This window comes from Ascaphus truei, chromosome 9, assembly GCF_040206685.1.
Source record: "Ascaphus truei isolate aAscTru1 chromosome 9, aAscTru1.hap1, whole genome shotgun sequence".
Taxonomy (NCBI): Eukaryota; Metazoa; Chordata; class Amphibia; order Anura; family Ascaphidae; genus Ascaphus; species Ascaphus truei.
The window spans coordinates 12,920,070-12,946,703 of NC_134491.1; the positions used below are offsets into that span (position 1 = coordinate 12,920,070).

Below are 26,634 nucleotides of genomic sequence, written 5' to 3' on the forward strand. Positions count from 1 at the left end.
TCAGTCACAAGGATTGGGCCACCTGTGCTAATGAGAGGATTGCCTTAAAACCTGCACTGTTAGTGGTCCTTGAGGACTGGAGTTCGGAACCCCTGCTCTAACGCGTTTCACGCACAGGGCGCTTTGTCAAAGACATGCTGTAGCATCAGTGAATACATGCTTATGCTTACCCTTTGGCTTACCCGAGTGAAGCAGTCTGCTCTGCGGGGAACCACACTGCGCTGAAGATGTTGGAGCCCTTCTCTGTGACTGAGTAGCCGCATCAACGTTATTGTGCTTATTTTGCTAAGCCAGTTGTTCTATGGCCATATAGTATCCTGTGATTATTGTCTCAAACCAGCGGTATATGCATTACTAGTCTCACTCACCTCCGGTATTTACGGTTGAATCGGGGACTGTTCATTTACATAAACACAAGAGCAGGCGAAGAAATGAAGGATTTATTCTTCAAGATCACAGCTTTCTCAGCTTAGTACGTATTACATGTTTTTAGAGCACCTTAGCTGAGCGCTATTTGTAGCCCACTATTCCTTTGTACTACATGACCAATGGGTCCTGCACATTGGTCACGTGACCGCGTACATCAGGTTTATCCCCCAACACTTGTGGTGGGGCTTTGCAGATTTGTTCCAAATAGTTTCCAACTGAGAGAATGCAAACATCCCTATTCATAACAAGAAACTGCAAAACCTGTCTTGTAGAATGTTGTTCTTGCTGTGCAATGTGATGCGCTTTAACATCAGAAAGCAAATTCTTGCACATTTTAATGTATTAACCCTGCGGCCACCAGTGTTCTCCCCAGTGCATTATGTTAAGTGGAGCAAATAGGAGATTGATCAAAAAGCAGGTGCAAATGGCATCTTTTTCCGTGAATGTAATTTCCTCCGCTTACGTTGCTGAACGTTTTGGGGACTGGTTATAGGAGAAGTAATGTATGCAAAAGGTGCGCTGATAACTGGGGCAGGTTTCCTGTTTGCATACAAATACGTTTGCCAGGTTTGGGTGGCATCAGCCTCTGCTCCTGGGAGATCTTCCACAATTTAAAGAAGCGAGATTAGCAACAAATATACCATTTTTTGTTTTTAGTGCAAATAGCATTTCCCTCCTGTCTCAACAGTTTCACCAACACTTTTCAGAATAAGACTCAATGCTACAAACTTACCCTTTTACAGCGAAATAAACAGTCTTCAAAACAGTGTCCCAAAAGTACAAGGTACTGTAGTTTAATTGTATGATCCAGTTTAATGCAAAGTCGTAAAATTGCCAACACATGAAATGAAATGCTTGCATTACTGGTTCATTGTACAATATTAAAATAATTCTAAAGAAAATAAGAAAATAACATTCAAAACGTCATTAAAACAAAGTAGATGAAAAGCAACATTACAAGTAGTCATCCACACAGTTCAGGGGTTCTGTACCAAGCTGTTCTGGGTCTCAGAGTAAGAGGCTTTCAATTGATTTTTAATCAGCTGTTCAACGTGTAATCTTGAAAGTGAACATATTAGCTGATGAGACACTGCAGAGCAAGTGTGTGTCATATTGCATCAGTTTGTCTTCTCTTCGACCTTTAAAATAAATATAACGGTCCAAGAGATGACCCAAACAATGATGTAACATTAAATACAGTATCCAACTTAGCCTAGGACAGCATTCAGTGACACAATACAGCAAATGTCAGTCAGTGTTATTCTTCCAGATAGGAGATGGAGGCAGAGTGCAATCCCAATGCTCTCAGCTGTGAGTCGATGGGGAAACAAAACATACATTTTTTTTTAAAAGGAATTCTAGAAACGTTCGATACCAAAAAGACTGATCTCATTGGAAAAAGTTATAGGCAACTATCCATCCGGCAAGTTAAAAACATTGACTGGTTTCATTTGGCCGTATTGCCATTCCTCAGGAGATACAATGGGATTACTCTGAACAATAAAATAACTATTCAGAGCAGGAAACCGCATTGTAGTACCCATTTTTAAGATGAAAGCCATTTAAATGCTACAATTTGTACTTTGAGTGTGACAGACTGTAGAAAGTTGCATCATCACTACCCAAAATCTTGTATGAGCAGTGTTTTCTCAGAGTACGTGTCACTAAAACTACAGGCCGGTGAACGGGTTACCTGTGGCAGAGAGAACAAGAAACTTCCTCAAAGGCTGGTATAGGAAGAGTGGAGACACCATAAGCAATGCTAGTACGGTCTGGAGGTACAGTCTGGAGTAAGAATTCTGGTACACAGTAACATAGGCATCAAAAAGAACAAAAAAAAAGATAATTTTTTTTAAAACAAGGGTAAATAAAACTAATTGTAACAATTAACAGAAGGTTTTAAGTGAGAGGCAATCTAGGGAGAGAGGACTTTCAGTCGAATAGGGCCCACCTTCTCAAATAGAAGTGAGCCTGAAAGTCAGGGGAGGCCAACTCCAGTCCTCAAGGGCCACCAGCAGGTCAGATTTTCAGGAGATCCCTGCTTCAGCACAGGGGGCTCAATCAGTAGCTCAGCCAGCCACCTGTGCTGAAGCAGGGATATCCTGAAAACCTGGCCTGTTAGTGGCCCTTGAAGACTGGAATTGGCTACCCCTGCTATAAGACAATAAATAACAATATAGTGGTATTAAGCACCACTAGGAGCCCCCACACTCCTTGTAGCTTGGTAAAGCGGGTCTCCCATACTCCGTATTCTAAATATAAATTGTATATTAAGTGATAATGTATGTTTCAAACGATCTTAAATAATAAATAGCAATGTATGTATATCTTTATTTATACATACATAAATAAATAAATAAATAGCAACAGTCACATTTTGTGATGTCACAAAGTGACAGAAATTGCAGTATAACATTGTGCTCTCCCTATTGTGGGGGCTGATACCTAGGCAACTGTATCATCTAATTCCTCCCGTTGCAAACACGAATCACTTCCAAAGCAACACATTTTAAATAAAACTAAAGTGCATCAAATAAATATGCAAGGCTTTCAGCACGCCCACAAAAAAAGGTCAAATGTCCAAACTTTTCTTTCACTCTTCTGTGTTGTTTTCGGGTTCTAAAAACAGAGGCAGTTGTATATGATATTACTCATATTAATGACAAGTACAAGTACTCAGTACTTCTTTTTATATATATATATATATATATATATATATATATATATGGGATCCGATGCTAACAGCAATTCACCTGAAAGTGAAAAATAATTAGTGTTAGCTCACAAAGGATTTTTGTTCATATCCCTGGTTAGTGGCTCCTCTGCGGTAACTCATCCCTATCACACCCCCCCTCTCATCCCTATCACACCCCCCCTCTCATCCCTATCACATCCTCATCTCAGCCCCATCACATTGCTATTCCATCCAATTCACATCCCTGTCTGATCACTATTACATTCCTACCTGTAAAATCTCACTTTTCTGAGGCAGTAAAACGTTGCTAGCAGTCTGATAGATGGCTGCCATCCTGTTTTCATATAAAGTGCTTTACAACTAAGGGGCTTATTAAAAAAAGACAAAGCAACCGGTCATGCTGTTTGTGGATGACAAACCCTATAGGGAATTTTGGGCCAAAACCGGCTGCTTCTGTCTATTGATTTAGCCATCAAGTCCTATTTTCTGCAACTTTGGAATGTCAACAACATTCGCTCTCAAAGAAAGGAGTATGTATTGTATAATTCATGTCATTTGTTGTTGAAGATCTTTTCAATTGCAGGCTCAGACACCTGTCTACAGAAAGTAGGCCTTTAATACGAGACAAGAATTGGGTTCAACAGTTCTTTAAAGGTTGCAAACAACAGTACAGTACTAACACAATTTGGAACTCACCTGTTTTTTAGTACAGCAAACCCTGTCTTTATCACAAGTTTCTTCAGCTTTGTCTTCTTTAACCAGCTGTGCCAGGTTGGCATTTTGGTTTGCGAAACTCACCAGCTCTCTACCTCTTTTCAACAACGATAAGTATTCTGCCATCTCTATACCCTCTGCTGGTATATCTGTGCCAACAGCTTCTTTTACCATTTGCTTCTCATGAATCAGAATGTTCAATTTGTTTCTGAGAAGCCTTCCCTCCCCAGAACCGCCCAACGCGGCCTTTTCCGTTGAGGTTTCTGAAGACGTTACAACTTTCCCTTTAAAAACCTCACCAGCATCCTGCACAACACCAACACTCCGATTCAAGTAATCGCTTGCGGTTTCTTCATCGTTTCCTGGTGACCGTTTTTGTCCTGGAGATTCCAGGTTCTCTGCTGTATAAATGTTACCCTCCTTGTACGTCTGATCAGAATGTGGATGTATTTCAGCATTAGTTACAGGTGGTGTAAGTACAACATTTTCTTGGCAATCTAGGCTTTCCTGTAACAATACAACATGTTCATGCAAAAATTGCAGTTTATTCTAAAGCTCAACCTCACACTCGCTCTACAACAGGCGCCTAATAGATTGGCATGCTAAACACAATATTTCTGCTGTGTGTTGCAGGGCCCTTTGGTAGCAAAAAGCTTTAGAGCAGGTGTGGGCAACTCCAGTCCTCAAGAGCCACCAACAGGTCAGGTTTCCAGGCTATCCCTGCTTCAGGACAGGTGACTATCTGGCTCAGTCGAAGACTGCACCATCTGTGCTGAAGCAGGGATATCCTGAAAACCTGACCAGTTGCTGGCCCTTGAGGACTGGCGTTGCCTACCCCTAGTTCAGAAGAAGCAATCCGATTTGTTTTCAAAACAGAATTGAGTAGTTTGTTGCAAGACAGTGATGGTTATTGCTCTGAAAGAGTACTTTTTAATAACTTTCCCTTCTAGGGTTGAAAAAGAAATAGATGGGGAGCAGTAATCGAGATATCAATTGCATACTTACCGGTGTGAAACATTCCTCCACCATGTAGGAAGCATCATCCCTCTCCTTGCTATCCCACCTAATAGAAAAAAAAAACCCACTAAACATTAATCCATGATGTATACAAGGCGTTAGGTTCTGACCCATCCAGAGGTAGGGGTGATTTCAGGGAATATACATGATATCATCTCAAAATCAATAACAAAGACTGAATTCATTTGGCTACTTTTTCTCCAGGGATAAAGAAATCCGTTGTGGATTTGTGATTGCTTTCGCAGGAGGATGTGAGGCTGAAAAACACATCTCTGTACTGAGATTCTGCTCTTATTTCTTTTCATTCTTCAGTGAAGCTGTTCCTTTTTTTTACTCCTTTAACCGTTATTTCAGAGCCTTCTCTGAAAGAAGAATCTGCAGCAGCCTCTTCCCCCAAGAACAAAAGGGGAAGGAGCGCTGTTGGCCCAGCCGCAAAGTTTGGTCCAGTCATCCTATCTTCCAGGCTTAGCCGGCCGTATCCAACTAATGAAACTTCCAGGCAGGCCACCAGGCCCTTTTCTCTGCTGGGCCCATTGAGCTCAACAGCCTGTCGTAGACTTCTGTCCCGGGAATGTTGGTGGCGGGCCTGCAGATCCATATCATACTGACATGGTACTGTATGTACCTCTTTAAAAGCGGTCTTATTTACATATCACTTACAAATGGGTATTTTATTAATTTCTCTACAAAAGTAATAATAATAATAGCATGTTCTTGTATAGCGCTGCTAGTTGTACGCAGCTCTTTACAGAGACATTTTGCAGCCACAAGTCCCTGCCCCGTGGAGCTTACAATCTATGTTTCTGGTGCCTGAGGCACAGGGGGATAAAGTGACTTGCCCAAGGTCACAAGGAGCCGACACCGGGAATTGAACCAGACTCCCCTGCTTCAAACTCTCAGTGCCAGTCAGTGTCGTTACTGACACTCCCTCTCCCTAATTAAATGAAATTAAGCATATTTCCCAATTTGAACATTTCTATGAAAGTAAAGCAGGCAAATTAATATATGTGGATAGCTTTTTAATGGAAATGACAACACAAATGCATGTATTTGTTGCAGTAGCTGTCTCCTACATATGCCATGACTTGTTTTTGTGGAAATGTAATGTTGCTATGGTTCTAAGCGATGAAAATAAGTCTGCTCATTAAATAAGATATGTGCATGCTAGCTGTAGGGACAGGACAATGTGCATATTAATTTAGATTTCCTTTCGTAGCTGCAAAAGGGTTCTGTCCAGTTCCTTTGTGCAGGATTGGTTCTTATTAAAGCTTCCAGCATAATTAGCTTATTACTCATATCCATGAGACAATCTGGGATCATGTATATCAGTTATTCTTTGGACTTACATTTAAATATATTAAACAAATGTTACATTCAAATGAGTGCACATCAAATATGTTTTGTATTTTGAGGTGAAACTCCAACTTTGAACTGTAATCTAGTATCATTTTAATGCAGATCGACTCAAATTACTAATAAAGTATAAAGATTTCAACTAGGTACATATGCGATGTTAACACAATTCTGTATATTCCAAGTAATATGTTCCAGTGTATATCCCAATCTAGCACTTTTGCACTCAAGAAAACCCTTTACTGCCAGAGGTGCCTGTAAAGCAATGCTGTTGCAGGCCCCTCTGGCAGTGAAATAGTAATTGTACTAAAAAAAAGTCTGGTAACATGTATATTTATTTACTCATTCAACCAAGACATGCAAAATGTTACTTGTTTCTCACAGTATATTCACTGCTCTGAGGAATACAGGGCAGTTCCATAGTGATTGAAGGGAGTTCCTGTTAGCCTGACAGTACTCTGTACAGAATGAAACTTACTGCTTGATATCGGTTACTATGCTCATGAGAGCACTATGCTCATGAGAGCACTTTCAATATCACTGTACAGTATTGAATTGTATTTCTTGGCACCTGTCTATCTCGAGAGACAATAGAGATTGTGCTGTTAATGATACAATATACGTGAGCACTTAGTGACTACAGCGTCCCACATTAGAGTGACAGTCCCAAACATTTCTGACATTTGATGGTGATTGGGTGCAGGATCAGATTTCTGCTTTCTCTCTTTTTGACTCAGTCTGCTATACACTCTTCGCATGGTAAAATGTCAAATAAATGAGACAAGGATTCATTTCTCGCATAGCAACCGTGAGTCACCAGTCAATCTTGGGGAATTTATGTCAGAATAAGAATGCTGGCGTAATTTATTTCAAGTTCCTGGACGTTGCTAGCTCTGAGTCAGAGTGAGGCCAGGTAGGCGCCATCTTATTATTACAAATCATTATTGGATATATATATATATATACCGGATTCAGTCCAATGAAATATCATATTTCACAGATGTGGGAGGGGGTCAGTCTGAGGGGATCCAATAAATATATCATATCAAATGGAAATATTATGGTGTGCTCATTTGCATGTCATTTCCCAGAATCCCTTGCTGCAGTGGAAGCGCTGTGTGCTGGGTGATAATGGTGAAAGGCGGGGTTGCAGACCTGTCTAAGACATGCAAATGAGCATACAGTAATATTTAGGACTTTTGACACTTTTTTTACCCACCATAACTTAACTAAGTATATACACACACACACACACACACACACACACACACACACACAGTAGAGACTTTGTTAGTCTCTCCTCCTCTTGTTGTGAATGGCTTTAATGAGCTCCACGGCAGTTGGAATATCATTGAGTTTGCGATAGCACAAAGCGGTTTCAGTGACATCATTTTATTTTGAGTAGATCCAAAAGGTAGTGCGCGTCCTATCTTTCCATCTGTTTGCGCGTCAGTGATAATGGTAGATGATTATAGCTAAGTTGTTTTCTTTAGAGTTGGGCTACAGTTATTTTGATGCCATCATGCATTCCCCTGTCACATGCAGATTGTATTTCTGAGCATAACTTCAACCAGTATTTCTTGAGATTTGTTGAACGTCACTCTTTGCTTTCCTTAGTTTATACAACGTTTGGTTAGTGGTGTTCTTCTTGTACTGAAGGAGAGCAGTTTGTTTTGCCTGGATAAGTGGTTTCATCCCATGTAAGGACGCCTCAAAACAGTCTAACATTATTATGGTTTTCTTTCTAAACATTGAGCTAGCAGCATTGTATATCATTGTTTTCAGACTCTTCCATGTTCCTTTTGCAGTCCGGTTAGCTTAGCAATGGTCTCTTTTTAAAGCCTCCGCAGAAGAGCTTTCCCATGGTCAGATGTACAGATTGTGTTAATGGGAGGAATGTCTGTACTTCGTATTGAAAAACGGTCTTCATCTGTAAATGAGATTTAGTTCGGTCACATTGACAGATCCACAAAGAAGTGTTATTTCGAAAGGTCTGTCATTTGCACCTATGATGAGTCACAGTAGTTTTGATCTCTTCATAGATGCCAACAAATTCCTTCGAAAATTAACAATAGAGAGATACTTTATGGGTAGAGATCAACAATCTAAGGTGGATGTGAATGTCCCATTGGTAGCAGCGCAAGAGAGACAAATTATCCATACCGACTTAAAACCAAAGTCCACTTTTTACCCCCACTGTGCCAAGGGCAATCATCTGAAAATATTGTTTCAGGTGATTAATAATGATTTTGAAAATTTATTACAACATAAAAATAAATACAAGGATAATCTCACGAAAGAGGAGAAAGCAGCGATGAAAGAACTCATGGAAAATGAGGAACTAGTAATAAAGCAGGCCGACAAGGTGGGGGGGGGGGGGGGATTGTCCTAATGGACAGAGCCAATTACGATAAAGAATCTCTCAGACTACTAGGTGACAAAGAAACCTATATGAAGTTAAAATCAAACCCCATTAAACAATATACGGAGGAGTTGAAGGGCCTGTTAGAGGAAGGGAAAGATCTAGCCATATTAAATGAGAATGAGTTCAAATTTCTATACAGTGACAGATCAAAATTACTGTTTTTTTACCACCTGCCTAAAGTGCATAAAAGTGAAGTCAATCCCCCAGGCAGACCAATAGTCTCGGGGATTGACTCACTAACAGCGAATCTGTCACTGTATATAGATAGATTCCTACAAAAGTATGTGCTACAACAGAGGGCATATTTGAGGGACACAACAGATATGTTGAATACCTTGAGTAAAGTTAAATGGGAACATCATTATCTAATGGCGACGTGCGATGTCACATCTCTGTACACATCAATAGATCATGAGAGAGGATGTAAGGCTATTAAAAATATTCTTTTAAAAGATGTAGATCTCACTGAAATTCATTATTGATGGGTTTAAATTTATTTTACATCATAACTTTTTTTGGTATGGTGATAAATATTATTTACAGAGGCGAGGAACGGTGATGGGGTCCAGGTTCGCCCCCAGCTATGCCAATTTATTTATGGCCGCCTGGGAGGAGGAAAACATCTGGCAGGTGGCGAGCTCGGGGCGAGCCTGGTCCTCTAGCGCCGTTTTATAGACGATGTGTTTCTGATATGGAAGGGAGGACATGAGGGATTAGAATAATTTTTACAATAAATAAATAAATAATAATGAGATGAATTTGAGATTCACCAGTAACTATAGTGGTGAACAAGTAAATTATCTGGATCTGGTGATATATATATAGAGGAAGAGACTATTAAAACAAAGACGTATTTTAAAGATACGGATAAGAATAACTATATTTTAAGGACAAGTTGTCATCTGCCCAGGTGGATGGACAATGTTCCACCTGGGCAGTTTACAAGGATCAAATGGAATTGCAGTGATAGAGAGACGTTTTTGTCTCAATCAAAGAAGTTAAAGAACAGATTTGTGGAGAAGAAATATAGAGAGGACAAGATAGACGAGGCTTTGTTGAAGGTAGATAAGTTAAATAGGGAGGACCTTTTGAAACCTAAAATTAGAAATTCATCTAGAAATAATCGATTCAACTTTGCTTTCCTCACGAGTTATAGTGGGGAGGCAAAGGAGATTAAAAACATTATAAGCAAGCATTGGGGCATTCTGAGGAATGATCCCATTTGGGGGGGGGGGGGAATCCCGGAGAATCCTAGTGTTATTTTCAGAAAGGTGTGCAATCTTAAAAATAAATTGGCACCAAGTGCTCTAAGGAAGAAGATGAACAATTCTGTCAGTTGGCTCCAACACAGTAAGGGATTCTACGGTTGTAGAACATGCAGAGCATGCCAATTTAAGTCAAACAACAAAATGGAATTCTCTTCGAATAATACTGGGGAAAAATTCCAAGTAGAATCATGCATAACCTGTAGATCAGACCATGTAGTGTATATTTTAGAATGTCCATATAAACTACAATATATAGGGAAAACCGAAAGGCCAGCGAGGGTTAGAATCCTTGAACATCTCAGTAGTATCAAGAGACAACTAATTACAAATAGTGTATCAAATCACTTCATGGAAAAACATCAGGGAGACACTACAGGGCTAACCTACATGGATATAGAGCAAATGTCGAGTCACTGGCAGGGAGGTGATCGTAATCTGGAACTTATTGAGAATCCTTTTGGATACATAGATTGCGAACCCTTTCCCCCAGAGGCTTGAATATGGAGGTAGATATTGCGCCATTTCTTTAATTATGTTTTTGTATGTTATTAACCTTGCCTTTTTTGTTCCTCTCTATGTTCCGCAGTTCACCTCAGGAGCAATAGATAAGCATCCTTGTCCATCTATGTATATTAATAGGTTCAGTATCCTTGTGCATCTATGTATATTATTAGGTTCAGTTTCCTTATTACTAGCATCCTTGTCCATCTATGTATATTAATAGGTTCAGTTTCCTTATTACTAGTATCCTTGTGCATCTATGTATATTATTAGGTTCAGTTTCCTTATTACTAGCATCCTTGTGCATCTATGTATATGAATAGGTTTAGTTTCCATCCCATATTGCCCACCCTTTCGAGATCATTGTGTCCCCTAGATGTCCATGCATTCTTTTATTGAAATATGTTGTATAAATTATTTTATTGCTGTAGGTTGTATACATTTATTATTGATTAATGCAATAGAAATGTTGTATTCACATCTTTGTAGTAGATTGCTAACAGATTCTTGTCCCTGATGATTTTTCATAGTTATTTAATTTTTTATATATTTCATACACATTTTTTACACTTACCAATTTATATTTTTACACACCGTATTATATTCTCCAATGTTGACCGAATTAGTTTTTATCACTCCAAATTATAATATCCTCTTATTATTTGTAACTATATTATTTTAAACCACATTATGTGAAAGTATATAGAATACTCGTGTTTCCAGTCACTCTGTTTTTTATACAGAGATGTGAATGTCCAACACTAACTGCTAATAGGAATTTCCCCAGTGTAGAACGATTAGAACAGGTGCTAGTCAGTTGATTAGTTAATTTTTTAATTGCGCATGGTATATTACGTGAAGAGGGAGGGGGCGGTACCCTCCTGACGAAGCCACGCATCTGATTGGCGAAACGCGTTGAGTGGAAGCCGCCCAGAGGAGGAGAGACGAGGTGCCAGTGACTGTCAACTCAGAAGCCTAAACCGGAAGTGACGCGACGCTCTGGAGGTAGAGACGGAAGAAATCCCCAGAGAGCTGACCGTGGAAGCGTCCAACTCAGACACTGAACGCTAAACGGAGGCGGAGGGTGAGCCACGGCACAAATCGATTCTCCTACATCACATTGGTGATTCATGCGTATTTTAAACGCTTTTATTGTAAGTGTGCATTTTTTGATACCATTAGAAATTGATTTTTTACTATTGATCTGCACTATGGATATATCTCTTTTTTCCATACCCCATCATCTCGCTGTGATTGGAGAATAACATCACTCCAAAGACAGAAGATTCTCTGCAATCCAAGCTGTCTTTTGTTGCCCGTTAAACACTTAAATCCTGTGAGTAGGCTGCACATAGGAGCCAAGAATTCTACAGAGTTAATTCACTATATTTAATTGTCTGCACTTAGATTGTTGTGTTTTGTCTTGTTTCCCTTTATGCTCCCCCTGGACTGTGAACACACTGTCTGCACTATGTAACATGCGAGTCATGTGGATGTTATTGATGTTAGGCCATGTGGTGATAATAAAGACAGCTGGTACCGGTGTGTCCAGATTTTGGGTGTCTCCATGAATTTGTATGCCATAAATAGTAAGTTGGTAATACACAGGCCATGATAGGAGCAGAATTCTAGTAACCCCTCTACATTTTCATTCATACTTTCCATGTTATGTGAATCAAGGCAGATAGACCAGGTTTCTCTGTCAGCACCAATCCTGGCGTTTTACCTCATCATAGAATTGATTTTTCATCACCTGAGCTTTAGTGTTGGAGCAAATGGACTCACAATAGTAACTATGCAGTCAGATGTTAATAGACGGAGTGTTAGAATCCTCACCAAACCATTTGAAGGGGGTTTTACCATTTTAAGAGTTTTTTGATGGCAAAACCTAACCCATGTTGTCGGTCTTCCTTGCAATAAGGATGTATAGTATTTATCTCTTAAAAAGCCACCTGTGTCTCCTGTAATGCTGCTCAGTTCTAGATTAATTACTGCAGTCTTGCGAGCATCAGAGATGTTTATGAGATCCTTTATCCGGCCTGCGCACATGATTCTTATGATACATGTTCCTATTTGAAGTGCTGATTTAAGTTTGCTTGGTGCGGTGTTACAGTCTGCTTTTTGACTGTTACTCTAAGCCCCAAGTACCCATTGAGGCAGACACACTGTGACGGATCAATACTTTACTAGCTTGGGGCGTCCAAAGAGCTCAGCCTACCCTGTCATGGCAAAACCTTTTGACAGCTAGAACCACCCTCTAAGGTGCACCTCCGTCTGAAGCCGTTGGCAACCTAGAGGAAGCTGGGTTACTTAATCCCTGCTCAGCATTTGGCATTGACAGTTGAGGGCAATACAGTCTAAAGTCATCATGTAGCAAGCAAAGGTTGACCTAACATTTAACTGGAGCAGTGAGGGTGATGTAAAATGGAGAGGCTTTCTTAAAGAGCTACAGCTCTGCTGTAACAGTGGGGATACTTTACTGAGGTAAGGTCAGGATTGTTTTAGGGTTTTCTATTCCCTAGTTTCACAATGAAGTTCAGTCATTTTTCTGGACATGGGCTCCAGCTTTTAACACAGATAAAAGATCAGGTACAATTTATCCAGATGAGTACACTGTTGAAATATTTATAATATTACATAATAATTATATTATGGATTTACATTATACACACATCTATATTAAAAATATGTTGTAACTGCAGCAAATGGGGTATTAATGGCATACAGTACATCCCATTGTTTATAAATATTTAGTAGTAACTCAACCTTTTAAGGTCTGTACACTTGTAAACTCACTCTATAATGCTATTGGACAAACCTAAGTGTTATTGTTGCAATAAAGTGTATCAAACTAAGAACATTTTTCTCAGTTTTATTTTGAGACCCAACACGTGATAGTATTAATGTGTGTATAATGTTACCTTTGGGCTCTGCCAGTCAGTCTGTCCCTTCCTTTCGCTTTACTGCATATGGCTGGCACTGTTTTAGGAATCATTTCATTTGAAGTCAGGCCCTGTTTTCCAGCACCTAAAAAAACATGTTACAACTTGACATTTCTCCAACATTTTATAAATGTTCTGTAAAAGTACTGATTATGATGAGGGTTAATCAACTAATGAACCAAGTGCTATCTTGTATTTGAACATTAATGCAGCATGTTGTACGTTGAACAGTTTGTAGAAGTTCAGAAAACGATACCATAGATTATTATGTAGATGCACCTTGCAAAAGCCGTTTCATCGTCTTACCGTTTCAAAGAATGCTCTCTTGATCCTTGGATGTTTAATCAATAATGTTGTTAAACTGTATACAAAATTAAGCGGCCGGCTAGAACATTAACAGCAGAAGCTGCCTTTCTGCTGAGCTGAGGCTGCTTGACTGCTGTCTGACAAATACATCATATCCTCATGGCTTCTGACCTTTTGCTTTTACCTACACTGTATCTGTGCCACATTGTCTTCTATTTGAAAAACATCACACTCCTTTGGCATGCCACAGTTTTCTGCACATGGACGTCCCTCTGTAAGCCGAGGTACAGTAAGACAGTATAGCATAGGTCACAGAAGAGTGGTTATGCATCGAGGCGTAATGCAACATTTAATATACCTCTGCTGCTCTATAGAATACCATTTTAGAGTAATAAGTGCAAAAATATGACCCCTTTGAAAGGTGCTCATGTTGGTCAAATACATCAATGAACACATTTGTAGATGTACAGTAGCTTCTTTGACAGGTATGTGAAATGTCGCTGCTGACGACCAAGCTAGAACCACTAACATATCCCTACTGCCCTGGATGCTGTTATATATTAAAAAAAATGCAACTACTGCAGGTTACACAGATCGTGAAAAATAATCTTACAATATCTAGATGAATTGTTCAACCATTTGACTTAATTAGGCTAAAATATACAAAAAAAATATTACGATGCAAAAGAGAAAAACAAGAAGCAGACATTTTACATATGACCTACAGGAAAGACACTTCTTTCTTTGGTTTCAACAACTTAAAAACAGCAATACTACATTCACCCCCGTTTTTTTTTTTTTTTTTTTTAAATATGTAGAGCATGTGACATTGTATAATTCTACAATCTTACCTAAGCTGGCAATCATTCGGTGCTCCTTTTATAAATCTGTAAACATCCTGATTGTGTGCCTAACACAATGGCCGTCATCAACTGCAGCAGTGCGCAAAGTGGGGGGCGCGAGATTCACTGCGGGGGGCGCAGAGTTTACAGTGGCTCCGCGCACTTCCCGAAGGCATTTAAATTAATCCCGGGGGAGCTGCAAGGCCTCTGTAAACTTCTCCTTATCTTGATTCAGACGGCTCCTAGTGACGCGTCGCCATGGCAACGTGACGTCATGACTCCAGGCCGTCTGAGTCAAGGTAAGCAGGGAGGGTGCGAGGAGAGAGGGACAGCCGGCAGGGGGAAAAGATTGCGCTCCCCTGATCTACTGTATGCTGCAGTATGTGAAATGCTGCAACGGATATGTAACATTATATTAGTAAGTGTATCACATTATTGTTACAGCTTCCAGAGCAATAGACAGTCTGCTGTTTGGAACACACAGCAACAGATCTGTTTGTGATACTTTGTTGCTAAAGTGCAGAGCTCAAAAAGGTGTGTGGGAGCTTGTTTCAAAAGAGGAAGTGGATATGACTTTCTAAATGGTTACTGTAGCAACCAAAGGATGATCAGTATATTAAAAAAAATATTAAAAATGGCATTAGGTAAAAAAAAAAACAGACAGTATTATCTAATACTACAGAACTGATTTATTATTAAAAAAAACCAAAAAAAAAAACCAAAAAAAAAACCATAGTATTTCTCACGTTTTGCTGCTTTAAGTGGTAATGCCTCAAGACAAAACATTTCTACTACAACAAAGACAACAATGCAATTATGATTTTTGACCTCAAGTAGATGAATACACCACAAGTCCAGGACTGTTTGAGGCGGTGTGTGACCAGGGAGATAAGAAATGTCAGAGCTGAGGAAGCTGCAGATTCTCTCTGAGCAGCTCACCTTTTTTTTCTGCCACAAACTGTCTATTCTGAGACTTTCTTCCTCCATATCCTCCTACAAGGCAAAACATGACAGGAATCAGTCTTGTTTTATTTATGCTCTGTATCAAAGATCATTACTTTCATTTGCAAAGCATGTCTTGCTCAATTTTACGCCTGCAAATATTATTCACTGTTCAATGTACATCAAAATAGAAGCATGGATACAATCTTCCAGATTTGTTAGTCTCAGCAGTGGATCACCATTAAACCCCATACACATCTAGTATCATCAGTATTATCTTTCCGTTTGTTTAGTCATGAAGATTGCTTTGAAAAGCTTGAAGCTCAAGAATCACTTACCCCTACCAAGAAATGTTTATTTTACAAACTGCTTTACTTTTTTTTCTTTATGATCAGAAAAACTTTGAAATCTTAATGTAGAGACTTTGCTTAGACAAAGATCGATTAAGTGAATATATTTAGCACATACATATTAGCGAATGACGTACTTTTTTTGAGAACTGCTTTGCTAATTAGCCTTGATACTGTAGCTGTATCTTTAGAAAACGCTGTAGCATCGCATTTTTGTTATTGAACTCACTGATAAAAGTTGAAGTTCAAAAAATAGTTGAACATCTCAATTAGATAAACAGTCTCTATGATTATAAAATGAAAAAAGGAATATGCAGACGTGAAAACCTCCAAGGAAATCAGTTAAAGAGAAGTAAAAAGTTCAGGTACGTTACAAAAATAACTGACAATTGGTTTGTTTTGCCTTTAATGTACATACAGTGGTGTGAAAAAGAAAGTACACCCTCTTTGAATTCTATGGTTTTACATATCAGGACATAATAACAATCATCTGTTCCTTAGCAGGTTTTAAAATGAGGTAAATACAACTTCAGATGAACAAAAACACATGACATATTACACTGTGTCATGATTTATTTAACAAAAATAAAGCCAAAATGGAGGAACCATGTGTGAAAAGCTAAGTATACCTTATGATTCAATAGCTTGTAGAACCATCTTTAGCAGCAATAACTTGAAGTAATCGTTTTCTGTATGACTTTATCAGTCTCTCACATCGTTGTGGAGGAATTTTGGCCCACTCTTCTTTACAACGTTGCTTCAGTTCATTGAGATTTGTTTATGCACAGCTCTCTTAAGGTCCAGCCACAGCATTCCAATCGGGTTGAGGTCTGGACTTTGACTGGGCCATTGCAATACCTTGATTCTTTTCTTTTTCAACCATTCTGTTGTAGATTTGCTGGTGTGCTTGGAATCATTGTCCTGTTGCATGACCCAATTTCGTCCAAGCTTTAGCTGTCAGACAGATGGCATCACATTTTACTCTAGAATATTTTGGTATACAGAGGAGTTCATGGTCGACTCAATGACTGCAAGGTTCCCAGTTCCTGTGGCTGCAAAACAAGCCCAAATCATCACCCCTCCACCACCGTGCTTGACAGTTGGTATTAGATGTTTGTGCTGATATGCTATGTTTGGTTTTCACCAAACGTGGCGCTGTGCATTATGGCCAAACATCTCCACTTTGGTCTCGTCTGTCCAAAGGACATTGTTCCAGAAGGCTTGTGGTTTGTTCAGATGCAACTTTGCAAACCTAAGCCGTGCTGCCATGTTCTTTTTAGAAAGAAGAGGCTTTCTCTTGGCAACCCTTCCAAACAAACCATACTTGTTCAGTCTTTTTCTAATTGTACTGTCATGAACTTTAACATTTAACATGCTAACTGAGGCCTGTAGAGTCTGAGATGTAACTCTTTGTTTTTTTGCAATTTCTCTGAGCATTGCACGGTCTGACCTTGGGGTGAATTTGCTGGGATGTCCACTCCTGGGAAGATTGGCAACTGTCTTGAATGTTTTCCACTTTTGAATAATCTTTCTCACTGTTGGATTAGACTTGTTACTTTTATATTTATTACCAAAGAGTATACACTAATAAATGCTTTTTAAACAATGTTTTAAAGACTGCCCATTTATCTTCCACATTTTTTCTTGCAAAAATATCATCCACAATATACTCTTGTAGGTTATTTCTGTTTATTAACATTTGCCTTTCTAAAATGTAAAGTCTTTGTTGAACCCATATAATATGGATTTTGATCATTTATTTCATTGATACCATGTTATGATCCCTGTTTCTCAAATGTTCCCGGACTGGATGTTATTACCGAAACATTCTTTGATATGAACAAATCCAGTAATGTCCCTCGCCTGGTTGGTTTCTCAATAATTTCGGTCATGTACTGTAATTATCTTTTAGCACACCCAAAAAGCATTTGGGCTTCATCCATCTCACAGATATTTGGTGGTTTATAGTAGGGGTACGCAAACTTTTTTCCCTGCACCCCCCTACCTGCTCTTCCCCCCCCCCCCCCCCCACCTTGCCTCCGGCGGTCTGACGTTACGACGTCATGTGACGTTGCCATGGCAACACGGCATCATGTGCCGCCGCCGGAGACAAGGAAAGGGAACGTACAGAGGCCGTGCGCGCGCTCCCCCACATTTAGTTTAAATGCTTTGGGGAGGAGCGTGGGGCCTCTGTAAGCACTGCGTGCCCCCCCAGAAAATCTAGCGCCCCCCAGTTTGCACACCCCTGGTTTATAGCATATCCCTACAAACATTTTCTTTGTACTTTTACATCCACTGATAATTTCTATCCACAAGGTCTCTACATTTTTATAATTCCCTTCATAAACATCTTGCCATATAAAAGGTTTGAACTCCGGTTTAACATACTGTATGAACATAAGTCACCAACATTTCTATTTGCTCGATCCCTCCAAAAAAGGGAATAACCCTCTAAATTAACTGCCCAGTCATGTGTTTCTTCCCATCATGTTTCAGTAATGCCTATAATATAATATTGCTCCCTTGAATCTATTAATTCAAGTTTCCCCATTTAATCTGCCAGGGTGTTTGCATTAGTAAGCATGCATTGAAGTTTTTTTTCCAGTCTGTGCTATTGACATGGAGAACACTGATCCATAGAGAGGCCGAGAGTCGTACTCGACTGAATGGATAAGAAGAGCTATTGATATCTTATCTGCTCCTACCTTTCTACTCCATTTAGATACAATCTTTAGAGGTTTACTAGTATTACCTGTATTTAATATGGGTGTCTCCCTGCTTGCCTACTACCATCTCCATGACCCCTAGCTATTTCCCCATCCCTATCCATTGTCTAGTCCATTACCTCTTTCTTGTCCCTCTTCCCTAATTCCTAACTTAAAATCTTCTCCAACCTTTTTAACATCATCTCCCATAGCACAGATGATCCCTCTTCATTGAGGTGTGTAATCCATCCCTACTATAAAGATAGCACCTCTCAGAAATGGACTCCCAGTTCTCTAAAAAAAAAATAATAATAATAAAAAAAACCTCCTACACCACTTTTTTAGCCATGCATTAACCGCCCTACATGTAGGCTTCAACTGTCTCCTTGGGGTAGCGCATGGCACTGGTAGTATTTCTGAAAATACTACCTTGGAGGTCCTTGCCTTCAGCTTATGGCCTAGATCGCTGAATTAATTTTTTAGGACCCTCCATCTTTCTCTACCTTTGTCATTGGTGCCAATGTGTACCAAGACCGCCGAGTGAGTCTCAGCCCCTCCAACAATCTGTCTACGCAATCCACAACGTACTGAAAACGAGCCACCGGGAGACAGCAAACAGTTCAGTTCATCCCGTCACAGCATCCCTCTTATCGGCGCACCACAGTACAGAATTATTATATACTGTACTAGCTGAGAGACCCGGCGTTGCCCGGGATGTAATGTTCCCGTTCCTCTCTCTCCTCCCCCCTCTCTCTGTTTGTCCCCCATTCACATCAATCCAGTCCCCCCCCTCCCTCCCTCCTTTACAGCTTCATGTAGCGTGTGTGCGTCAGTCACTGTGTGTTTGCTCGCGCGTCAGTGAGTCTGAGGCAGAAACACAAACACACACAGACTGACTGACGCACACACAGTCAGTGTGTGCCTCAGTCAGTGTGTGCGTGCGTCAGTCAGGCTTTGTGTGCGCGTCAGTCAGTGTGTGCGTGCGTGCGGCAGTCAGTCAGTGTGTGCGCGCGGGGCGTCAAAGGCAGGGGGGGGCATCAAAGGCAGGGGGGGCGTCAAAGGGAGGGGGGGGGCGTCAAAGGGAGGGGGGGGGGGCGTCAAAGGGAGGGGGGGGGCGTCAAAGGGAGGGGGGGGGGCGTCAAAGGGAGGGGGGGGGGCGTCAAAGGAGGGGGGGCGTCAAAGGGAGGGGGGGGCGTCAAAGGGAGGGGGGGGGCGTCAAAGGGAGGGGGGGGGCGTCAAAGGGAGGGGGGGGGGCGTCAAAGGGAGGGGGGGGGGCGTCAAAGGGAGGGGGGGGGCGTCAAAGGGAGGGGGGGGGGCGTCAAAGGGAGGGGGGGGGGGCGTCAAAGGGAGGGGGGGGGGGCGTCAAAGGGAGGGGGGGGGGGCGTCAAAGGGAGGGGGGGGGGGCGTCAAAGGGAGGGGGGGGGGCGTCAAAGGGAGGGGGGGGGGCGTCAAAGGGAGGGGGGGGGCGCGTCAAAGGGAGGGGGGGGCGTCAAAGGGAGGGGGGGGGCGTCAAAGGGAGGGGGGGGGCGTCAAAGGGAGGGGGGGGGGCGTCAAAGGGAGGGGGGGGGGCGTCAAAGGGAGGGGGGGGGGCGTCAAAGGGAGGGGGGGGGCGTCAAAGGGAGGGGGGGGGGCGTCAAAGGGAGGGGGGGGGGCGTCAAAGGGAGGGGGGGGGGGGGCGTCAAAGGGAGGGGGGGGGCGTCAAAGGGAGGGGGGGGGGGCGTCAAAGGGAGGGGGGGGGGGCGTCAAAGGGAGGGGGGGGGGGGCGTCAAAGGGAGGGGGGGGGGCGTCAAAGGGAGGGGGGGGGGCGTCAAAGGGAGGGGGGGGCGTCAAAGGGAGGGGGGGGGGGCGTCAAAGGGAGAGGGGGGGGCGTCAAAGGGAGAGGGGGGGGCGTCAAAGGGAGAGGGGGGGGCGTCAAAGGGAGGGGGGGGGCGTCAAAGGGAGGGGGGGGGCGTCAAAGGGAGGGGGGCGTCAAAGGGAGGGGGGGGGGGCGTCAAAGGGAGGGGGGGGCGTCAAAGGGAGGGGGGGGGGCGTCAAAGGGAGGGGGGGGGGCGTCAAAGGGAGGGGGGGGGGGCGTCAAAGGGAGGGGGGGGGGCGTCAAAGGGAGGGGGGGGGGGCGTCAAAGGGAGGGGGGGGCGTCAAAGGGAGGGGGGGGGCGTCAAAGGGAGGGGGGGGGCGTCAAAGGGAGGGGGGGGGCGTCAAAGGGAGTGGGGGGGGCGTCAAAGGGAGTGGGGGGGGCGTCAAAGGGAGAGGGGGGGGGCGTCAAAGGGAGGGGGGGGGGGGCGTCAAAGGGAGAGGGGGGGGGCGTCAAAGGGAGAGGGGGGGCGTCAAAGGGAGGGGGGGGGGGCGTCAAAGGGAGGGGGGGGGGCGTCAAAGGGAGGGGGGGGGGCGTCAAAGGGAGGGGGGGGGGGCGTCAAAGGGAGGGGGGGGGGCGTCAAAGGGAGGGGGGGGGGGCGTCAAAGGGAGGGGGGGGGCGTCAAAGGGAGGGGGGGGGCGTCAAAGGGAGGGGGGGGGCGCCTCAAAGGCATGGATTCCTCCCCCTGCATTTCCTGCAGTGGACAGGAGGGGGGGGGCAGTGGACAGGAGGGGGGGGGGGGCAGTGGACAGGAGGGGGGGGGGGCAGTGGACAGGAGGGGGGGGGGGCAGTGGACAGGAGGGGGGGGGGGCAGTGGACAGGAGGGGGGGGCAGTGGACAGGAGGGGGGGGGGAGTGGACAGGGAGGGGGGGGGGCAGTGGACAGGAGGGGGGGGGGCAGTGGACAGGAGGGGGGGGGCAGTGGACAGGAGGGGGGGGCAGTGGACAGGAGGGGGGGGCAGTGGACAGGAGGGAGGGGGCAGTGGACAGGAGGGGGGGCAGTGGACAGGAGGGGGGGGGCAGTGGACAGGAGGGGGGGGGCAGTGGGACAGGAGGGGGGGGGGCAGTGGACAGGAGGGGGGGGGCAGTGGACAGGAGGGGGGGGGGCAGTGGACAGGAGGGGGGGGGGGGCAGTGGACAGGAGGGGGGGGGGCAGTGGACAGGAGGGGGGGGGCAGTGGACAGGAGGGGGGGGGGCAGTGGACAGGAGGGGGGGGCAGTGGACAGGAGGGGGGGGCAGTGGACAGGAGGGGGGGGGGCAGTGGACAGGAGGGGGGGGGGGCAGTGGACAGGAGGGGGGGGGGCAGTGGACAGGAGGGGGGGGCAGTGGACAGGAGGGGGGGGGCAGTGGACAGGAGGGGGGGGGCAGTGGACAGGAGGGGGGGGGCAGTGGACAGGAGGGGGGGGGCAGTGGACAGGAGGGGGGGGGGGCAGTGGACAGGAGGGGGGGGGGGGCAGTGGACAGGAGGGGGGGGGGCAGTGGACAGGAGGGGGGGGGCAGTGGACAGGAGGGGGGGGGGCAGTGGACAGGAGGGAGGGGGCAGTGGACAGGAGGGGGGGGCAGTGGACAGGAGGGGGGGGCAGTGGACAGGAGGGGGGGGGCAGTGGACAGGAGGGGGGGGGCAGTGGACAGGAGGGGGGGGGCAGTGGACAGGAGGGGGGGGGGCAGTGGACAGGAGGGGGGGCAGTGGACAGGAGGGGGGGGCAGTGACAGAGGGGGACAGGAGGGGGGGACGCAGTGGACAGGAGGGGGGGCAGTGGACAGGAGGGGGGCAGGGAGGGGGGGGCAGTGGACAGTGACACACACACACACACACACACACACACACACACACACACACACACACACACACACACACTCAGTTGATGCGCCCTTTCTCAGTTCCGTTTGGCGCCGGAGGTGGGGAGCGACACCTACCTGTACTTCCGGGCGCCGCCACCGTCTGACTCGGCGCCGCGAGGGAGGAAGGGGGTCCGCCATCTTACGCGCCGCGTGGCAGCTGCGGGAAGCGAGGTGATTTGGAGCGGGGAGGGGGGAGAGGTGATTTGGAGCGGGGAGAGGTGATTTGGAGCGGGGAGAGGTGATTTTGGAGCGGTGAGGGGGGGAGAGGTGATGCAGCTGGGGAGGGGGAAGAGGTGATGCCGCTGGGGAGGGGGAAGAGGTGATGCCGCTGGGGAGGGGGAAGAGGTGATGCCGCTGGGGAGGGGGAAGAGGTGATGCCGCTGGGGAGGGGGAAGAGGTGATGCCGCTGGGAGGGGGAAGAGGTGATGCCGCTGGGGAGGGGGAAAAAGGTGATTTGGAGAGGGGAGAGAGGTGTGTGTGTGTGTGTGTGTGTGTGTGTGTGTGTGTGTGTGTGTGTGTGTGTGTGTGTGTGTGTGTGTGTGTGTGTGTGTGTGTTTTATTTATTTTTTTGGACCTTTGGCCCGTCACTCCGCCTCAGGCCAATGAGAGGTGTGGGGGGGCGGGCCAAGGGGGTGGTGTGAGTGTGTGAGGCCAATGAGAGGTGTGCGGGGGCGGGCGGGCCAAGGGACCAATGAGATTGCCGCTAGGGACACCGGACATCCAGCAGGCAGCCAGGCATGCATGCAGGCAGGCAGGCAAACATACAGTGCTTTCACTAATATAGTATAAGATATCATTCTGTGTGGTCACACAGAATGATATATATAATAATTCTGTACGGTCACACAGAATGATATATATAATAATTCTGTACGGTCACACAGAATGATATATATAATTCTGTACTGTGGTACACCGATAAGAGGGATACTTTGAGTGGATGATGTCTCTCTGACACGATCCATAACGTCTCCTATAGCTTCTGCCACTTCCCTGGCAGCACACAGCATTCTTCCCCAGTCCTGGGTTTAGAGCGAGGTTTCTCTTTTCTTTCCCATCCCGTGACCGCAACAGATTGCCCTGAGTATCCCGAGTCCCCTCTGTGCTGGAGGAAGTATTCCCCTGGCTGCTAGAGGAATCAATCTCCCCCAGCCTAGCCATTCCTGCCCTGACATCCCCAATATCTTCACTCAGTCTGGCAAATCTATTAGATGGCTCAGTTCAGAACTGTCCTGACTCTCCCCCCTGCTAAATGTTACCCAGCTACATACCTCTTCCTGGTCCTCACTCACAGCGCCACCCTCTGCACCAGTAGTCCTAGCCAGGGCCTCCTCAGTGAGCAATAAACTCCTTTCAAGATTGTCAATGTGCCTCAATGTTGAAAGTTGCCTCTTCAGCTCAGCAATCAGAGACCCCAAAGAGACCCCCTGCTCACCCTTCTCACAGCGGTATGTTCCCTGGAACAGCTACTCCAAGTGCACATACATGTGGCAAGATGTGCATTGTGTGGCATTCTCAATCCTGCTCATTGTCGCACTATGGAGTATAAAGTACGAACATTTTACTGTACTTCTACATCTTGGAAAACCTTCTGCATGTGACATGTTTTAATTCCAGTTGATCCTATTTCTTCATAATATCTTTAATTTATTGTATTTACTAAAAGTTTTACCAGGAAGGAAGACATTGAGTTGCCTCTCGTTTTCAAGTATGTCCTGAGCACAGAGTTATGATAACAATACATGATTGTGAATTGAATGTATAACCTCTAGTCATTTACTGCAGACAATTCATGGACAGTTAGAGATATGATTATGGGCATATGTAACATTTACAGACAGGATTACAATTGTGTTAGGAGAGGTAGGATAGGCCTGCAATGTGTTAGAAAAGGCCATTGCCTCAAGGAGCTTGCAATCTATAAGGCAGGGTAAGTTGAAACATTGGGTATAGGGGATGAGAGGGCTGGTGAATTTCAGGTCGGAATAGAGCAGCTTTAACATTACCAAATGGCAGTTAATGGGACGCACCCTTTGGCAATGCCAAAGGCTGTCCGCCTTCAGGGTGACGCAATAATAGATTGAAGGGGTTCAGAATTCATGCACCTGTGGTTGTAGTCTCCTTTGTCCTCCTGGGTCATTAACATTCCAGTGGGTGGGGATGACAAAACAAACAGAAGTAAGCAAATGCAGATGTTAACCCTTAGTACGCTGGTTCTGTGCAGAGGGGAGCAGCTCTTGGGGGAAATATTTCAGGCATCCGCCTTTGGGGCGGCGCAGATGTAAACTAATGGGGTACATGAATGTAGGATGTTTTATTTTGGCAACCTTCGAAAAGCAGATCTTCAATGGAATAAGCCACCTCTTGATTCTGAATACCCATGACAGAAATAATAGATTTGACAAAATATCACATTAAAAGCGCCTTCTTGTATGGGATCTTGGAATTCCGAATTTGAAAAAATAGGTATACATTTCTTACCATTATTTATTTTTACAACAAAGGACAAAAAGGCCCCAATGCTACATTCAATGACAATTTAGTACGTTACGTATTTTATCTATATTAATTCTTCATAAATATAGGTCATTTAGTTCAATACTTTGGCCATAATTTGGAGAAGGAGTGGCTCAGTGAGTAAAGACACTAATGGCACTGAGTTTGAAGCAGGGGAACATGGTTCAATTCCCTTTGTCGGCTCTTTGTGACCTTGGGCAAGTCACTTTATCTCCCGTGTATCAGGCACCAAAAACATAGATTGTAAGCTCCACGGGGTAGGAACCTGTGCCTTCCAAATGTCTCTGTAAAGCGCTACGTAAAACTAGCAGCGCTATACAAGAACATGCTATTATTATAATATTTTACGTCAACAACCATGTCACGTTAACACCATTTCAGTAGGTCCTACACTACCAATCTCATACTGTGGTAAGTATTTCTTCCACTACATAGACAAGGGGAACCAAAATAATGAATATAGACAAATGATTTATTAAATTAATCTGTATTTTGTCATTGGATGTAGCATTGGAGCCTTTTTGTCTCGTCTCTTGTAGTATACATTTTGGTCACAAACCCCATAGCACTCCAAATGAGAAAATATATATAATGTAGTGGAATTGGGGTTTGAGCTTGCCAAGACTAGGTGTCTCCCTTGCTTATTTTTCTCTTAGTCCCTGCATGGACAGTACACAAGATAGGGTGCATGCCCCTCCCTCCTGCGTGGTAGAACTTTCTTTACCAAAGCAGATAATAAAGGCTCCTTCCACCTCAGATACCGTGTCACACTTTAAGTTGAGCTGTATAGGCTTTCCTCAAACTTTTACATCAGAGCGCACAAATAATATTAATAAAGAACTCTTTGGGACGGGAAAAGTCTGAATACCATCATGGAGGGACACGGAGAAAGATAAATAACAGTAAGAAATGTATACTTCCTTTATCGTCCTCCATGACAGTACCCACAATCAAAATGTACCCAAACAATCCCAATTACAGGTGGGAAGAGTCTGAAATGATCTGGTCTGTGTCTATAGTGTTGTGACTTAACAATGAAATAAGACTCACTACATCTAAGTAATGCAAATGCTACTCTTTTATACCTTTGGGATTTGGACAAAATAAAGAAACAATAAGGTCCTGAGTAATATGAAAGGCTGGGGTTACTTTAGGAAAGAACAGAGTTACAGGCCACATAATATTATCCTGATGGATTCTAAAATATGGTGCTTTACAAGATAAAGCCTGTGATCCCCCCAACTCTTCTGGCCGAAGTAATAGCTGTAAGGAATACTGCTTTAAGAGCAAGCCATTTATCGGAAAGTTGAAGCAACGGTTCAAAAGGGAGCAGAAGAGTGTTTTACAAACCTTATTTAAATCCCAAGCCGGTACTAGTGGATGAAGCCTAAGCTTCTCCACTCCCTCAAGAAAACAGGATACATCCCTTTCGTTAGCTAGAGGTATCGAAGAACACTATTAAATCTGCAGCTTGGACTGAGAGAATTATGCCTGAAGCCTTTATCATATTCTGTCTGCAAAAATGTCAATACATGAGATGATTTGACTCGTCGGCTCTGAGCCCTGTGTAATACACCACATGGAAAATACATTACATACTCTAGGGTATATTTTGGACATGGATTGCTTTCTGACACAGACTTCTTGGTCTGACAAACCTCATCTCTTTAAATACTGCCTCTCAAACCTCCATGCTGTCAAGGCAAGGAATACTGGATTTGAAGACCCAATAGGTGTGGTAGTCTCCAGGGAGTCTCTATGGACATCTTTCATAGGTCCGCAAACCATGGGCTATAGCCTCTACTTCCTCTCTCCTGATTTTTGTTAGAACTCTCTGAACTATGGGCAGAGGGGAAATATGTACTAGCGGAAATTTCCATTGCATTGACAATGCTTCTTTAAAGTTCACCCTTTGATCAATATCCCAGGAACAAA

The 26,634-nt window shown here is 44.3% G+C and overlaps 1 protein-coding gene across 3 annotated transcripts; it reads right to left on the minus strand.

Moving 5' to 3' along the window:
- Positions 1–1,198: 1,198 nt before the first annotated feature.
- LOC142502423 (uncharacterized) lies at positions 1,199–15,516 on the minus strand. 3 transcript variants are annotated; one of them, XM_075613377.1, is made up of 6 exons: positions 15,432–15,516; positions 13,839–13,922; positions 13,324–13,429; positions 4,844–4,901; positions 3,821–4,345; positions 1,199–3,048 (listed from the first exon to the last, which is right to left on the minus strand). In XM_075613377.1, exons 1-6 carry the CDS (start codon positions 15,499–15,501, stop codon positions 2,980–2,982), a joined length of 912 nt encoding a protein of 303 aa, XP_075469492.1. In that variant the 5' UTR covers positions 15,502–15,516; the 3' UTR covers positions 1,199–2,979. The 3 variants fall into 3 exon arrangements, with proteins under 3 accessions (XP_075469492.1, XP_075469493.1, XP_075469494.1); XM_075613378.1 differs by having other exon boundaries at positions 1,199–3,182; XM_075613379.1 differs by lacking the exon at positions 13,839–13,922.
- Between the last annotated feature and the right edge of the window lie 11,118 nt (positions 15,517–26,634).